At 40.2% G+C, this 17,475-nt stretch overlaps 1 protein-coding gene across 1 annotated transcript in view; it reads left to right on the top strand.

Moving 5' to 3' along the window:
• Positions 1–1,508: 1,508 nt before the first annotated feature.
• Positions 1,509–17,475, top strand: part of SLC1A7 (solute carrier family 1 (glutamate transporter), member 7) — a 57,449-nt gene continuing 41,482 nt past the window's right edge. The window contains exons 1-2 of the mRNA XM_010582356.1: positions 1,509–1,649; positions 2,733–2,812. Of these exons, the coding sequence (XP_010580658.1) occupies positions 1,509–1,649; positions 2,733–2,812 (221 nt within the window). The remainder of the gene's footprint in view (positions 1,650–2,732; positions 2,813–17,475) is intronic.

Consider the following 17,475-nt stretch of genomic DNA (forward strand, 5'->3'; position numbering starts at 1 on the left):
GGGCTTGTCCCCCGCCCCCCCCCCCCCCCGCCGGGGAACGGGGCGGGGTGGCAAATGGCGGCCAGGCCCCGCGGCCCGGAGAGGTTCCCCCCGGCCCTCCGCTGCCCGGCGCGGGCCTCTCCGGCGGGAGACGTCCCAGCTGCAAAACGGAGGGTCGCAGCTCCTCCAACAGCAGCTAGCGTGGAGGTCGACGTGATTTCATCAAGCGTTTTGTTATTATCATTTGGGAGGTAGATTGGATGCGTGCTGTCGAGGTAGCAAAGTTATCTAATGTCTGGAGTGGGACGGTTCAACGTTAGTTGAGTTGTCTTTTACATACGCATTAATAAAATCTTCTGTGATCCTCTTGTTTTGGCAGTGCTCTTGTTCAGCATGTAGACTGCACATATTCTTTTTTTTTTTTTGATGCGTGTCCGAATGTCTTGCTGACCATGCAGTATTCAGATCCTGCCTCCAAAGAGAACAGTTCAATCTCTCGTGAGCTTTGTTACTCATACATAAGCATGTAACAACAAATACTGTATTACAGTATAAAATATAATATCGTAAACACACAATTTTGTTGTACTGTATGGAATATTTTCCATAAAAGCACTGAATAATCTTAGAATAACCCAGAAAGTACATAAATGCTTCAGTAAGAAAGCATGGCATGGTGAACATTTACGGTGGTGTATTTTTATCAGATACTCACTAGCATAAAAATCAGGTTTGGGATTGAATGCAGACACGGCAAAGGAAAGGAAAGCAATCCCTGTGGCTTAGTCTGATAATCCTCTGAAAGTAAATTGGCCCTACTCTAATCAACATAGTGGTTGGAAGAAAAGTGAAATCATTTCACTTCCAAGATAATAAACGCCAAATGCCAGAAGGTGTCCTCGCGTGTTTCAGTATACAGCTATTCTCTGTTTGATGCGTGTCTCTTATGCTACTCGTTCAGCCTTTTTTTGCCATGAAAGCAAAAAACCCAAGCCTGCTTTAATTAATGAAGTTCAGTTTCACCTAGCTTGCCCTGTTGTGATAGTCGGGTTCAAAATGTTACCTGCGCTGCCCTTCAGAAAAACTGCAGTAACATTACTTTTACCGATTTGAATGCATAACTTGCACTGTTCGCTTTCTAGGTTTGGATGTCTGGACCCCAAACTGGGGAGGCTGAGGAATGCACTCAAACACCATCTTTCTCCCAGGAGTGTCACTTTGTTTTGAACCGGTCTTGTTTTAGAAATACTACTGCATTCTGTTCTAATTTTCCAGAGCCCCCTAATCTTCTTCCAGGCTCTTAATGATGTAGTTGATAATAGGATTGCTGGTATTAATTTGGAACAATAATGCCAGCTGCTTGCTTGGTGGCTATTGGCAGAGGGGTGACCTTGCAGGTCAGCTAAGCAGAACTGGAAGTGCTTTGATCTGATCTATACAGAGCTAGATCTGTCCACCCGAAGACGAGGAACGAGTGAATTCTCTCTCCATGGGATGCTGATTCTTCTCCAAAGAGCACGGAGGGCAGCATGGCAGTGGCTTTTGATGCAATCCTCGCTCGGATCAAGGATGTTTGTAAAAGAAATGGTTTGCTCATTCTCTCGGTGTTGTCGGTCACCATCGGCTGTCTTCTCGGATTCTTCCTGAGGACGAGACGACTCTCCCAGCAGGTAAGTGTGGCACGGCAGTGTATCACTACAGAGAAAATACCATACTTACATAACAAAAGACATAGCAACTTGTGGAACTTCAGGATGGACTTTTGAAGATAAAAAGCACATATATGTGTTTATCAAGCTTGTTTCATTTCATCTGTTTGTTAATCTGCACTGTTCTTCGGGTCTTTGCACACATTCCCAAACAATATGTTTGCAAAGGGTTCTGGTCTTTAAGACACCTAGTAAGTCTAGGATAAGCACATTATAATGTTGCAAGTATGGATAATAATAGTGGGCGTTTAAGCTAGATGAAATGTAGCATCTAATATAGACCTGTTTACAACTGGTAGTGCAATATATTCATTGGATTTTATATTACTTTGGAACATGTACGTCTAAAGAAAACACTGGGAATATTTGTTACCATCAGATGTACAGAACTACAGATGTTTATATTACATAAATGGTATTTTGTATTAAAAAATTTGAAATTTCCCATCACTAGCAGACCATGTTATTAAAGTCACTTGGGGATTTCTCCCCCAGTATACTTCAACTAAGCTCTTTGCAGGTACTCATTTCTTTCTGCTGTTATTAGTCGGACAGAGTAGACAGGGCAACATGCATTGCTGAATGCATTGTTTCAGCACAAAATATAAATCTCAATTAAAAAATATGGCACTTCTTAGTAAATGTGACTAAACTAAAACAATTCTATGTTCTGCTACTGCTAACTGCTGTCTGAACATCTTTTGTGTCCAAGCAGTAGCTTCATACGCATCTAGGAAAACACACAAAATGCAGAATTAAGAGATTATTCAGGGCAACCTATTAACAATAGTCCCCAAGAGATGGCATATTTCGTTTTTGTCTTCCTTTGTAAAGGAATGAACAATGTAGTGTGTTTGTTGAATTACAACACAATATGTAATCTAATTAATTTTAAAATGATCTTTTAAAGCCTACTATCTTTGCCACCTTACATACCAAAGCTGCAGATTTTACCAATGTTATCTGATCCACAGCTCTAGCAGGACTCATGAAGACAGATAGTCTTTATCTCAAAACAATAAGCATCTCTCCATGTATTTCTAGGAAATTAGTTATTTCCAGTTTCCTGGTGAGTTACTGATGAGGATGCTGAAAATGTTGATTCTCCCACTGGTTGTTTCAAGGTAAGTGAGGACAATGATTGTACCAATAACCTTTGAAGTTTCCTGAGACATGTCATCACCACTATTTTAGTTTTAACTGAATTAATGTCAAAGTACCAGAAGCATTACTGACTGCTGTACATTCATATTTATAATGGAGATCTGAATATATTTTTAATCAATAGGATCATTTCCGCAATACCTCATATAGATATTATTTGCTTAAAAACTAATGGATTTTTTTTTAATTGATGTTTTCTCCTTTCCCTGTAATGGGAGGACTTTTTCCTTCAAGCTAACTAAAAGTTAAATTTATGGAATAAATAATCTACCTTATCAAAAAGCCTACCTTAAATCTAAGCAATTGAAATAATATACTATACAAATAAGATAAAAAAGCACAGTTAATTTATAGTCTTCTGCAGTATTTTGAGAGGTGTGCTGTAGTATGATGAATATTGAAAAAAATCCGTGTCTCCAGTGAACTAATAATATATGCCTGGCTTCAGCTGAAAGTGAAAGTGATTTCTTAGTACATTAAAGGTAGAACCTTTAATGGTGCCACTTTATCGGTAGCAGAATTAATGATCTAGATCCTGGTACTGACAGGTGGTGCATGGTAGCTGCCTTTGCACTAGGCAGGCATAACTTAGGATAGGTTTTTCTCTCCTCTAAGTTTGACTGTCTTCCAACTGACTACAGGCACAAACACCAGCTGGATGGCCAAAAGCTCTCTCATGTGCCCAATGTTGAGAGAAGATGTAAGAAAAGATGGAGAGTAACAAAGCTATCTTTACCTTACCAGATCTGAGAAAAAATTCTTGCAATATTACAAAATTCTTACCTAATACATACACCAAAACCTCATCTTCCACTTCAAGAAAAAAAAAAGTTTCTAGACTTCAGATTGCTGAGAGTTGCTGAAAATTAACACAACCCAACACTAATTTTATTTTTAAATCATCTACCTTTACATCTGCCTTCTCATGGTTTTTCACAGAATCAAGCTGAGTCATGGTGCTTCGTGCCTGAAACTGGCCATATGACCATAGACTCGTACCTGGTTCTGTCCCATGCAGCTAGAGAACATCAAGACAAAACATGTTAAGAGATTTTTTTGAGAGGTGGAAGGGGAGTTTTCTAAGGAAAACAAGAATCTCACATGAGGAAGTGACGTAGTAAGGAGGACAGAAAAGGGTTGGAGCAGAGTCACATGCCTTTCCCTAAAATGTATAGTTCTTTAGATCCTCTTGTGTTTTTTAGAGATGTCAGGAGGAGAAACAGCAGAGTAGGGAAGAGCTGCTCTGACACAGCCTGTGATAGCTCTAGGTTACCTACAGATGTGTCAGGAGTGAATGTCTGAGCTGCACTGTTAGAACTTAATTTACCCCTTAATCCAGGAGGAAATAGTTAGTGACCTACTACGCTGTCTGGACACTCACAAATCTATGGGACCCGATGGGATCCATCCAAGACTACTGAGGGAACTGGCGGAGGTCCTTGCCAAGCCACTCTCCATCTTCTATCAGCAATCCTGGTCAACAGGGGAGGTCCCAGAGGACTGGAGGCTTGCCAATGTGACATCCATTTACAAGAAGGGTCAGAGGGAGGATCCGGGGAACTACAGGCCTGTCAGCCTGACCTCGGTACCGGGGAAGATTATGGAACAGTTTGTCTTGAGAGCGCTCACATGGCATGTCCAGGACAAGCAGGGGATCAGGCCCAGCCAGCATGGGTTTATGAAAGGCAGGTCCTGCTTGACCAACCTGATTTCCTTCTATGACCAGGTGATCTGCCTAGTGGATGAGGGAAAGGCTGTGGGTGTTGTCTACCTTGCCTTCAGCAAGGCCTTTGACACTGTCTCTCATGGCATACTCCTTGAGAAGCTGGCGTCTGATGGCTTGGACAAGTGTACTCTTCACTGGGTAAAAACTGGCTGGAAGGACGAGCCCAGAGGGTTGTGGTGAATGGAGTTAAATCCAGCTCGCGGCCGGTCACAAGTGGTGTTCCCCAGAGCTTGGTGTTGGGGCCGGTTCTGTTTAATATCTTTATCAGTGATCTGGACAAGGGGATTGAGTGCACCCTCAGTAAGTTTGCGGACGACACCAAATTAGGAGGCAGGGTTGATCTGTTCGAGGGTAGGAAGGCTCTCCAGAGGGATCTGGACAGGCTGGATCGATGGGCCGAGGCCAACTACATGACGTTCAACAAGGCCAAGTGCTGGGTCCTGCACTTGGGTCACAATAACCCCATGCAGCGCTACAGGCTTGGGGAAGAGTGGCTGGAAAGCTGCCCAGCAGAAAAGGACCTGGGGGGTGTTGGTTAACAGCCGGCTGAACATGAGCCAGCAGTGTGCCCAGGTGGCCAAGAAGGCCAACGGCATCCTGGCCTGTGTCAGAAATAGCGTGGCCAGCAGGAGCAGGGAGGTGATTGTTCCCCTGTACTGGGCACTGGTGAGGCCGCACCTCGAGTCCTGTGTTCAGTTTTGGGCCCCTCACTACAGGAAAGACATTGAGGTGCTGGAGCATGTTCAGAGAAGGGCAACCAGTTGGTGAGGGGCCTGGAGCACAAGTCTTATGAGGAGCGGCTGAAAGAACTGGGGTTGTTTAGTCTGGAGAAGAGGAGGCTGAGGGGAGACCTTATCGCTCTCTGCAACTACCCGAAAGGAGGTTGTAGGGAGGTGGGGGTCGGTCTCTTCTGTCAGGTGGCTGGAGATAGGATGAGAGGAAATGGCCTCAAGTTGCAGCAGGGGTGGTTTAGATTGGATATTAGGAAAATTTCTTTACTGAAAGGGTTGTCAGGCATTGGAACAGGCTGCCCAGGGAAGTGGTTGAGTCACCATCCCTGGAGGTATTGAAAAAGCACATAGACAAGGCACTTCAGGACATGGTTTAGTGGGCATGGTTGATGGTTGGACTTGATGATCTTAAAGGTCTTTTCCAACCTCTATGATTCTATGATTCTAACTGATGGACTTTATCCTCTGAGGAAGAAAGAGAAGAAACTTTACAGATCTTCAAAAGGATTAACTCTCCTTGCAAGACAGTATAAGTCTATCTCCCCATATAACAAACTAACCATTATTTGCTAGTCCATACTGAAATGTGAGGGTTTTGTAAGCAAAAAATACTCCAGATGTAATCACATTCTTGTACAGTCCTTTTTTTTTTTTAAACAAGCACAGTATTTCCCACACATATATTTCATAAAATCAGTAAACCAATGCTCTGTATTTTTACCAATCTGCATGCACATTTAAACTAAATTTCTCTCTAGATTTGGAATATTCTCAGCCTGTCCTGCAGGAGCAATGGCATTTAAATTATCTTTTTAATTACTCTCTGTTACTGTTTACAAAAGCCAGGGGTACAGCAACATAAAAAGAGCTCTAAACCTTACTGTCCTAGTTGAAATGAATGCAAGTTTTTCCTTGAACTAACAAGTAAAAAAATTACTTATAAAGAAAAGGAATGGTGAGAGAGGGAGGTTAAAAGAGGCACTCAGTGCAAAATACCCTGTTTCCAAGTCCAGAGTTTATCTTGAAGGGTTGTAGCAGAAGTAAAAGATGGCAAGTGTGTGGCTCAGAAGACTGGTAATAGACTAGAAAGTCTTGTACTTATAGGTCACTAGCACAAATCCAGCCTTAAACAGAAATGGCTGAGAATTTGTACTATCCCTCTTTTGACCTGATAGACAGTTAAAACAGGAACTTTGCAATTGTATCCATTAGGAATGAGAAACTGATGATATAGTCAGGTATCTCTGAATGGTGTTTATTTTTAAAGTTCCTTGAATGCAGAAGAAATCAGTCGAACAACAGGAGGCTGTTTCTTCAATGTATAGTTCCTTGTTTTACCCAACTCTGTCCCAGCACCTGGAACTGCTGTATCCCCGAGCTCCTGTACCTGTTTCTGATGTCTCCTATCACCTGTGGTCTTACTTTTTGTTTTCCCACAGACAGAAAAATCTTGAAAAAGCAACCATCAAACACTAGCCTGCCAGTTTGAGCCCTGCATGAGCTTTTGTTTTTGTTGTGACATGGACTTTCATTAAGGATGGGGGTTGATGTTATTTCAGTTACCTGGTTACATAAACAACCTTCATAGCATCATACAACTACTCTAAAATAAGTATATATTTATTGCCCTCATCCTTTGCCTGAGGTTTAGCCCTGCTTATGCCTATTAGTATCCACTGTGTCTCATGTATAGAGTTTGCTCTTCTCAGCGATGAGAACAGGTACCCACATAGCAAAGGATGCCACTTCTATTAGCAACATAAAGAAAAAAAATTATAACAAATAGGCTGACAGTTTGTGTCTGCCCTAGGAATACTCAGTAGTGGAGCGTTACAAGATCAAATTTTTGACCCTGTAGTTACCAGATGTGCAGTGTTTATTATATTTATAAACATAGGATACTATTTTTAAACCTAGGAATGGGAATATTAAAGAGAGCTTGGAGAGAATAGGAGCCAAATCTGAATTCATAGTTACGCACTTAGGCTCTGCCTGAGCTCTTACTGCAGCTGGACAAGGGGATGTCCTCAACATGCCTGAAAGATCGACTGCAGGTGATCTGAAGTTCCCTGATTCTCTTTGGGACAGAGGTCTTGATACTCATTTGACCACTGCCATGCAAATAATGTATTTTCTCCGATATATGCAAGTTTTCAACCCATATCTCAGGTTTTCAAACAGGCACACATATACGTGGCAGTGATGGAGGTGAATCTCAGTGCATCCTGCCCTGAGTCCTCTGATATGTTTAAAAAACCCCATGGGTACAGGTGTTCTGCTGATCAGCTGTCCCAAGGTGCTCAAGTTTGTTAAACCGTCTTTCCTTCCATCTAATGTATTTCCCGGCGTGTGTGGAGGTGTATGACACCCTGCAGCCAGGAGGTGGCTCTGTCTAGTAGACTGAGGAACCACGAGTTATTAGGGGTGCCCAGTCACTCCAGTGCAGGGAGGACCTGTGCATCCGGGAGGCCATTCACCCAAGGCGTTTTGTAATAGTGCTGCCTACCCAGAAAATAGTAAAATCTCTACTCTCTTTCACTACGGTTAATTATAAACTTAAACACAGACATATCCTTCACCTGTAGGTAGTGCTTTTGTGACAAGTTGATTGGCAGAGATACCTGTGCATCACTTTAGTTTCTCAACTTCTTAAATGCTCGAAATAATCAAATCTGATGTCAATGTCTTTGTGTTCTGCATGAAGCAAAAAACTGGGAGAGGGAACAAAAACTCAACTTTCCCATTAATACCTTCTCACATTTGCTAAAGGTAATATAAACCCTCAGACCAAATCCTGCCTGTGCCAGCGGTGCCACACATGGGCGCTGGCTCAAGCGCAGGCCAGCCATGCTGGCAGGCACTGTGCCATAACTCACACGCTGTCACCTCCCTTTGGAGCATCTTTGTCTTGTTCCCATTCCTTGCCCCATCATCTTCATCTCAGGTTACCAGTTTTGTACTGATTGACTTCCAGCGGGCCAGAAACTTGATTTTCAGTAAGCGTAACTTCATTGACTTAAGTTTTTTGGGGAGGCCCTTGCTGAAACCTGATCTGTTACAACTTTGTATCTTGTTGTGACTGAGGTTTTGAAGAAGCTGCAAACTCCGACTGAAAAATTTACCACTGCTGTTGATAATGCTTCTTTTTGGCATGGATTCCTTCCAGTAGGCAGAGAGCTTACACTGTGGGCTTTACCCCTCTCCCTTTCTGTTCAAAACACAGAGGTGCCAGTGAGCCCACAGGGGAGGAGGTCTGGCTCCCAGTGCGCTGCAGAGCTCTGGGCAGGCAGAACCTCCACTGGACCAGACCTCCTGCATCTTCAAAGGCTATTTGCAAAATGTGTGTGCTGCAGATCTGTAGGGCAGGCTGGAGAAGAGGCAGGGCTTGCAGCTCCTGGTTCTTTTTCAAGATAATACTAGAAGGGCATAGATTATTTCTTTCCTGTATTCAGCCATATAGTTTCACAGACGTTGCAGGAACTTAGTTCTCTCTTTCAGAGCCTTCCATCCCCTCTGCATAATTTGAGAGAAAAATGAATTAAAATGTTGCTAGTAAGGGCTCTCACACACACAGAATTTGACTGCATGAGCCTTGCTTCTTCAGAAAAGCAGGCTAAAGCTAGAGTTACACAGGTTTACACCAGCTGAACCTATTGAGTTCTCTTTGTCTTATATGTCTACCTATATATGTAATAGAAAATTGCATCCTTTATTTCAACACCCTCCTTGTTTATATCATTAAGCTTTTATCTTGTAATAGATATAGGGCTCAGTTTTCTAAGACTATGGTAAGCAGTGAGACTGCTTGTGGGAAAGAATTGTCAGGGCAGAATTGAACTGTTCAGCTGTCGTTGACAGGCTTGTTATGTTATTAATATTCCCTTTAGAAAAAGCAGTTTGTTTTGTTTAAACTTGCGATAATTATTACATTTTGTATTTATTTACCACTGACTATTTTCTAGCTATTTAAGAAATAATGAGTAGCAGAGATTTGATCCTATTCCATGTGCGGAATCTGTTAAGAAAGATTGTTCCCTTTGTAGTCAAAGCTAAATAACTGTTTTGACCTGTATTTTCTCAAATTATAAAGCTCGTTCCTCTGAGTATGTTGTGCCTGATACAAGCAAATGTATGCTAATAAAATTTTATATTTATTTGAAGGCTTACTTGGGGGTAGTAATAAATATTAGGGGTTTGTTGCTGAATTAAATATGATATGCTAAATATAGAACTGTCTGTCTTTAAGGGGATTCCTGTCCATAATGCCATCAGTTCTGGTAATCCCTTATCCTTCTGCTCAGACTCCTGAGTGGGTCATTCTTACTCATGCTGTTAAAGCCTAGTATTTAATTAGAAACTATTCTGTTATAGCACCCTTTTCCCCATATAATTTTTTTTTTTCACAGCTCTCTGGTTTGGGGAACGCATTGGCATTTTAATATCCCAGTAATGAAAAATATTGCTCATTCTGTTCTAATGGAATTCTGTCATTGTTCAGCTATACTGTGCCATGCCAAATTTTGCCTCTCAGGACTCATTAGTTACATTGGAAGAGTTGACAATTGTATAAACTGTTCGAGAGGTTGTAGAGATGCTCTGGATGCAAGCAGATGTGAACTCACTTAGCCCATGAGCCAAAATGGGCAGACCAGTGCCAGATCCATGCCAGAAGCTGTATAGCCGCATTAGCATGGCTTTGCGCCCAAGCTCCTATGTGAAGGACTAATGTGGCTGTATGGCTTCCGGACCAGCCTTGGCAGCTCAGAGTGAAGGCAGAGTGAGTTCATGTCTGTCTGCAGTTGTCTGTGCAGACATACCCTAAATAACTTCAGTTAACAGTATATTCTTTGGGAGTTTAGCATTTGGTTAAAAACATGCTGCGAGACAGACCATTAGCTTGGCTAAATTGTGTCGTGCACTGTTTTGCTTGTTGTCAGCTGTAGATGAAACTGATAATAGACCACAGACTGGAGATTATCTGTCTGGTTTACTACTTAAGTTTACCAATTGGTAGGGATGAAAAATTTGACCCAAACATTCCGAGGCCAGTACTGAAATTTTCAATCTAAATCTTCTACCATGATTATAAGTCATGATACAGTCAATATAACGTCCGTTCAGAAGGAAAATGCAGATCTCTGAAAGGCTATGACATCTATCTTTTTTCTTATTTATCATTAAATTTAAACCAAGAGGACAGCCAAAATTAATTCACTCAATAATACTGGTTTTACGTGAATGACAATATGTGCGGTACTGTTTCTTCTAATCCATTCCTGGTACTGAGAGATACTTCCTATGTTGTCGTGACAAATTCACATAATTTAACTGAAGACTGAATGGGAAAGGATAGATAGCATAAGCTTCTGGGTGTTTTTGGCTTGGTATTTTCTGCTATGTTTGAGTTAAAACTATTCCCTCTGTTCATTCTTTCCTAAATATCAGTCACTCTGTTCTTCTGCTTGTGCAGCTGCCAAACTGGGGCATAATCAAGTGCAATCAAATTTATGTACTGTATTATCTAGTGAGGTGTTGAGGAGCAGCTGCAAAATGCTGCCTATGGCTCTCTGAGGAGCCTGCTCAGAACAATATTTTATAATGTACCAAAGCAGCTGGGGAATTCCCATAGAATTAAATTTCTGAACTACCTGTCATGTGTATCACTGTAATGTAAATAATAATAAAAATATATTTCACTTCAGTGAGAACAAGCTGTTAGCCCCTTCCTAGTATATGCAATCTACAGTCTTTATTGTGGAGAAAGTCAGTCTAGAGGTATGAGTTTTAAGGAGATTACTAGACGGGATATATATGTTTACTTTCAGAGTGAAAAGCAAAACTGTACTTGGATGAAAGTGAATGGGAAGGATTACCCAAGAAGAACTGGTCAGAGAGCAATCTCACTCAACACCTTTATACTACTTTAAATTATCCATGTTGCTATTATATTGCAGAACTGATGTCAGATTACCCCAAAAGTCCTCCAAAGGATGCTTTGAGATTGCTTGAGCTTGTAGAGGAAAATTCCATTCTACCTTCTTAGGAAGCCTTATTAAGAATCCCTCCTCTGTGCTTCAGACATCTTCAGAGATTTCACTACATTATCATCTGTAACATTACTGATGTTCTTAGCTGTGTTTAGGAATAGGGAGTCAAATGGTCAGATCCCATACTGTTTTCTAGTGTCTTCTTTTGCTTGTGCAACCTAGAGGTCCAAACTGTTTCAGTGAAAAATGACATATTGCAGTTATGTGTGTTGTAATGACAAAATTGGATCAACTCAGTACAAATTATTTAGGCAGTGTCAGTAGGGATCTAGCAATGTGAAGTAGAAATCTATGGTCACAAAGTGAATGGGTGTGGAAAGCACCAAAGTGATTACAAATGGAGTATGAGCAGTTTGTGACCTGACAGACTTTTTCTGTAGTCCTCTAAGAGCTCCGAAATACTTAGTGTTTCGCAAAAGAAATGGCAATGATGTGAAGCTTGAGGGGCTGGCTGGATTCCCTGTTTTCTTAGGACAGAAACATGTATGAACTATATACAGTTGAATAAATCTGACATTTGTTTATAATCCAAATTTGTGTTTCAAATCCTTTTGCCCTTTTCTTAATCTAAAAACACTTGAAAGAACTGATAGAACAGAAAATCGAATATTATTCAGATTCTTGGTGCTTTCCACAGATGTGAAGCTGCACATCCATGTTTAATAATTTGTTTTCATTTGCATCCTGACCTTTGAATTTAGGAAATACTTTTTTTTTATCAGAACAGCTAAAGTCAACAAGCCAGCCTGAATTCTGCATGAGCTATACTACAATGACTCAGATCTCCTTCATCAGTCAGTGGTCAAAGGCTGCTGCTCATCCCTTCCAGCATTCATAGATGTATCGCAGTAGCCTCACATATTGGGCTATTTGGGAGGAAGCAGTGATGCAATAGCCATTGGGCATTGATCTCCACTGTGTGCTGTACAAAGTCCTGCCTTGTTTACATTAGTCCATAAAACCAGATTTCCTATTGCACACTAAGAAAATACGATGCACGATGTGAATTCCTGGCAGGATTTTTGCTATATATGTCAGTTTATCATTAACAGTTACAAGTGCTAGATAATAAGGAAAAGGAGATCTCAACATTTTGGGTAAAAAATAAAACTATTACTATTTTATAAAGCATTATTTAAAAAACAGAATCTGAAAATGCTGCATGCTATGATGTACTAGAAATGTAGATTTGGTTTCTTTTGTAGATTTCATTTTCTTTTCCAGCAGCCTAGCTGTGAAATTAAACACAATCACTGCAAACAATGTATTGCAGACAGCAAGATCTTCTAACATATTGTTCATTGTTTGAAGATCAAAAGCCAGTTTTTCCATCATGCCTGACACCTTTGAGCTTCCACTGCGTTTAGTGAAATAGCTATAGACTGAGGCTCTCTGAAAAGTTAATTCACATTTCAGGTGCTGTTTACGGCTGATAATCTAACCATACAGAAACTGCTGCAACAGTCCTATTTGTAGAACAGCTCAGCTACCACTTTTTGTATTATTTTTTTTCTGAGCGTAGACAGTATTTCATTTATACCAAGATATCTAAACTTTAAAAATGCTGTTTGCTATTACTTGATTTTCAAAGGAGACAAACCTTAGTAGCCCCCTGGATCTTCAGGAGGATTCTAGACTTCTCGTCACCTTTGAAAATCATGCTGTAATACTATGAAACTTTTAATAATACATGGCATTGGGGATCATTCCACTGACTACAAGTGATCATGATAGTTTCTTAGTTGTCTTCAGATCAGCAGAGGCCTGTTAGTACCCTAGGAGTCTGCAAAACTATTGGAGTCTGAGTAAAATTCACAAACAGCCTAGGTGTCATTTTATTGCCTGTCTGGACTATACACAAACATACACAGAAAGAGTGTTCATCTATAAAAGTGGGCTGCCCTTCTACAAGTGCACACCACCTACCTGGTCCAGCTTAGTTTGGGGTGTGAGCATGGATTATTGCAGGATTTTTTCTTCCTCTGTACTTAGACAAATGGTGTCATGCTACATGAGAAGTCGTGGCATCACTTAGCAGTGGGTGGATGGGACTGGAGCTGTAGGGTGGCACTAGCTTCCAACTGAGATGCCCCTTGATTTTCTGTAATATGTCTACAGGTACAGACCAACAGATGTGCTAACTAGCTGTTTGTGCATGTATGGTCAGGAGGCATTTTTTTCCTGTGCAGTGTAATATGACATTGGGAGATGAAAAAACAAAACTGTAACATACCACTGTAAGTAAGGGCAGACCATGTAGGGTGAAGGAGAGGCAGGGACAGGCTACAGTCCTCCCACCAGTACCACTGTCACTCTGGCATGTGATAAGAGCAGCAGGCTTCTCTATCGCAGCCATGGCAGTGTCTTGCTCTGTAGGTATTCTGTCATGTTAGAAGAAAGCAAAAGAATATCCCAGAAAGAAAAAGTCATTCTGATACCTCTGTCACTGCTGAAATAATTTTAACTACACTAGAGACTAAGAGCAAAATCAAGCATCAAACTACAGAAAGAGCCAGAGAAAGTTTCTTATCTCTTTCTCTCATAACTGTAGAGTCTTATTTTCTTTGTTGCAAACCGTTCCTCTATAAATGGTACCTCCATGCAAATGAAGCAGCCTGGCATGAAAGCACAGATAGGTGGACACAGATGAGGAAAAGTCTGATGGTCCACTGCAATACAGAGATCACTTCAGGCATAACTTTCTTCACTGTAAATTGTTTGTATTTAAATAAAGCGCCTTAATTTCTCTGTTTCCTTGTCTGTAAAATGGAGATACTGCCTTCTGTATGATAGTAGGTTATATTAGTAAATCACTTTAAGACGATTAAATGGCTTGTGCTATGGAAATGGAGATTATTACCATGTTGAAACTTGAAGGCACTGACCTGGACAAAAAGGTAAGCGACAGCCTGCCTGCATGATCAAGCAGCATTAGTGAAGCCAGCACTTCACTTTCATGATGCTCAACTGTAATATAATAATCTCTAATGTAGCTGTTAGAGAAGCTTCCCAGCCCCACTGGGAGAACTTGCTTAGGAAGGTCTTTTCTACGGCATGCAATTACGAAATGAGAATGTGATGGAGGGTATGGGATGAATGAAAACAAACATGATTCTAGGAACAACTGTTGGTGGTTAATACTTGACCATTACTTCTTGACAGGATTAATGTCTTTCTAATCACACTAATCCCTTCTGATAACTTTATCCATAATCCATCTATTTCAAAGCAACATCCAGATGGCTTCTGGTGGAGAGGAAGACAAAATAAACATGCAGAATGGGGTCTTAACAGCAGCTTCTTGTATTTTCCCTTTCTGGGGATATACGTTTTGATCTTGAGACAGGTCAAAAAATGTGCTTTTATCAGAAAGCAACAGAAAAAACTAGAGAATTGCAGAGAAGATAGAAAGTTCTATTTTTATTTGTAAATAAAATACTTCATAAGTACTCTGATGCTTATCAGTGACAGCCAGAACAAGACTAGAGGTATTCATAAGGGTTTAGCTACTTGTTTGCATGGGACTAATTAGACTTCCAAGATAGTGAAAGAATTCCCTTCCTCATTATGCCAAAATTGCTACAGTAGCTCTGGGGGTTTTACAAAGATTTCTCTCAAAGCAGACATGAAACTTGCTACTTTATAGTTTCATTGGTTTGTACTATTACCACTATTTTAAACAACTTAGTAACTGACTTTACATGTTTAATGAGGCACATATAATAATTCCTGGAGTTGTTGAGGTCTTCCTCTTCCCTTCTAGTTTCCCCTTAAAAGCTTAATCTAGGTTTCATTAGATCTTCCACTGATCCTGGCTTTGCTCTTTACCTTCCTCCCTGAAGAAGGACCCCATAAAGAAATCATTTATTGTAACCTTTCATAAATCATGTGGACTGTCAAAAAAAAAGTAAACAAACTTTAATCAAGCCATCCTAGATGAAATAATTTAGCTAGGGTTTTTTATTACTAACAATCAGCAATGAAACAATGGAAGTCTTAGTGAAGTAATTGTCTTAAATATTTGTCCCACTAAAATGCTGCAATTAAATAAACTTTTTTGAATTATTGGCCATATTCAGCTTTTGATCAAAATGCTGCTATTTGGTTTACTGGCCTTCTGACTTTTTTCCTCCAATCAAAATGTGGCTAGATAGTTCAGAGAAGAGACAAGACAGATTTGGCTGCATCAGAACAACTTATTTCCCAGAAAACAAAGCAGAGTAGATTTAGAATTACCTAAGTCCCAGTAAAAAAGCCAGATATCTTTTACTTGTTAAGAATAAAAATACAAACCTTAGAAAGATTGTAAACCTGAAAATATTGTGGAGCATCAGGTTTGCATTGTGTAGAGATCTTCAGGTTATCAAAACACAACTTTGAAGAGGCTTGAAGGCCACAGACATATAAGGACCATAGGACAGATATTTACACAGATATACAGCAGATACAACAATTTGGGGGGCTATTCTTCAAATCATGTGTAGTCTCTGAGAATACACAATTTCATTCAAGATTTGTTGGATAAACAAGATAGAATAAAAAAAATTAAGCAGACTATTCTGGACAGAAGAAAGAAAAGCCACAGGAAGATAATTTTTATATGTAAATGGAACAATCAATGCAAGAGATGAAGAGGTCATGGGGCTACTTAGTTTATTATGGTGTCTGTTATTATATCCAGCACCAGATATTTCAAAGCAAGGTGCAAGAAACCTCTTAAATCACAGTAATCAGAGATTTCACTTAAATCCTGCACTACAAGTTTTAATATCTCATCCCAAACTCATTAACACATATTTTGGAAGTCTTAGGCTTGACATCATTTTTTTTGTATACAAACTAAGAAATGGTCCCTGAACATGAAATTACACTTTTGTGGATTTTTTTCTGCCAGACTGATTAAATGAGTGAGATGTACTGTAATTATTCAGAAAAGCTGCAGATTGTTTTTCATTGTCTTAATCCTGTTTTGTCCATTTGGCAATCATTAAAACATGTAATGGAAGCTACGCATGAAACATAGTGTGGAAGCTACTTAGTTTAGTCAAATTATTTTAATCTATGAATCAAATATCTGTCCTGTTATTTTAAGCCTAACCAGATTCTGAGGCTTGACAAGAATTAAAGGTACATTCCATTGTGTTTCATGAGAGTCTGGTAGTGGATGGCATGGGAACATCTTTGTTCAGTCTTAGAAGAAGCTTGGGAAACTGTTGGGGAAGTTTTTATGTAGCCAAGAGTGTCTGATGAAAATTAGATTTAAAGGGAAAACCTGAACATGATACAGTGATCTTAAGTTAAACCATCTGGAAGCTTATTCCTCCTGACTTTCTTATTCCCTAGGAAATAAGAAAAGTACTTTTTCTTGTCATTCTTTGGCTACATTATGTGAACGTTAGAGCTCTAGAGATCAGTGAGGAACTCCTGTGATATAACTGTGTATTACTTCATATAATAACTGTGATAATCAATATGTCTCTTAATCTTTATGTCTTCTATCCTGTTGCCTCTGACATCAAACATACAAAGTCAAATGAAAAATAGTTAATGAGGGATTGCTGTCTCATACTAGTTACAGGCATTTCTTTCCGAAAATGATTCTGAGCAATTGCTTAAAATGACATGACCAGTGTTACTCCACAGCCTTTGGAGAATTGCTTCCACTGGTCCCTTCTTAAAACTGAGCATTGGATGCCATGAAAAACACAGGGCTTTGTCTGAACACAGACCTTTATTCAGGCTTCTGTCACACCACAGTTACCCCTGTTGCACCTCCATAGTTAATTACTTTTGAGGACTTTCTCATCACAGCATGAACTGGGCATGACTTTATCTGGTGACAGGATAATCTCATTACAGATGATGATCTTGTTAATGAATATCCCCAAGACAGAGCAATCTCATTATTAGCCCCCTCAGGATTTGTCACCTAAGAGCCAACGTATGATTTGATTCTAGCTGCACAACATCCTCCCAGATCCTAACAGCCCAACATCTTGAGGCTGAGGTAGCACCCCCAAAAGCACATGAACCACTGGACATATTTAATTAGGATTTGGGTCCCAAAGTACTTCTGGACATACTTCTCAGGTGAACAATCAAGACAGTTCAAGTGCTAT

Source organism: Haliaeetus leucocephalus, unplaced genomic scaffold (genome assembly GCF_000737465.1).
Source record: "Haliaeetus leucocephalus isolate CR32 unplaced genomic scaffold, Haliaeetus_leucocephalus-4.0 Scaffold848, whole genome shotgun sequence".
In the NCBI taxonomy this organism is placed as follows: domain Eukaryota; kingdom Metazoa; phylum Chordata; class Aves; order Accipitriformes; family Accipitridae; genus Haliaeetus; species Haliaeetus leucocephalus.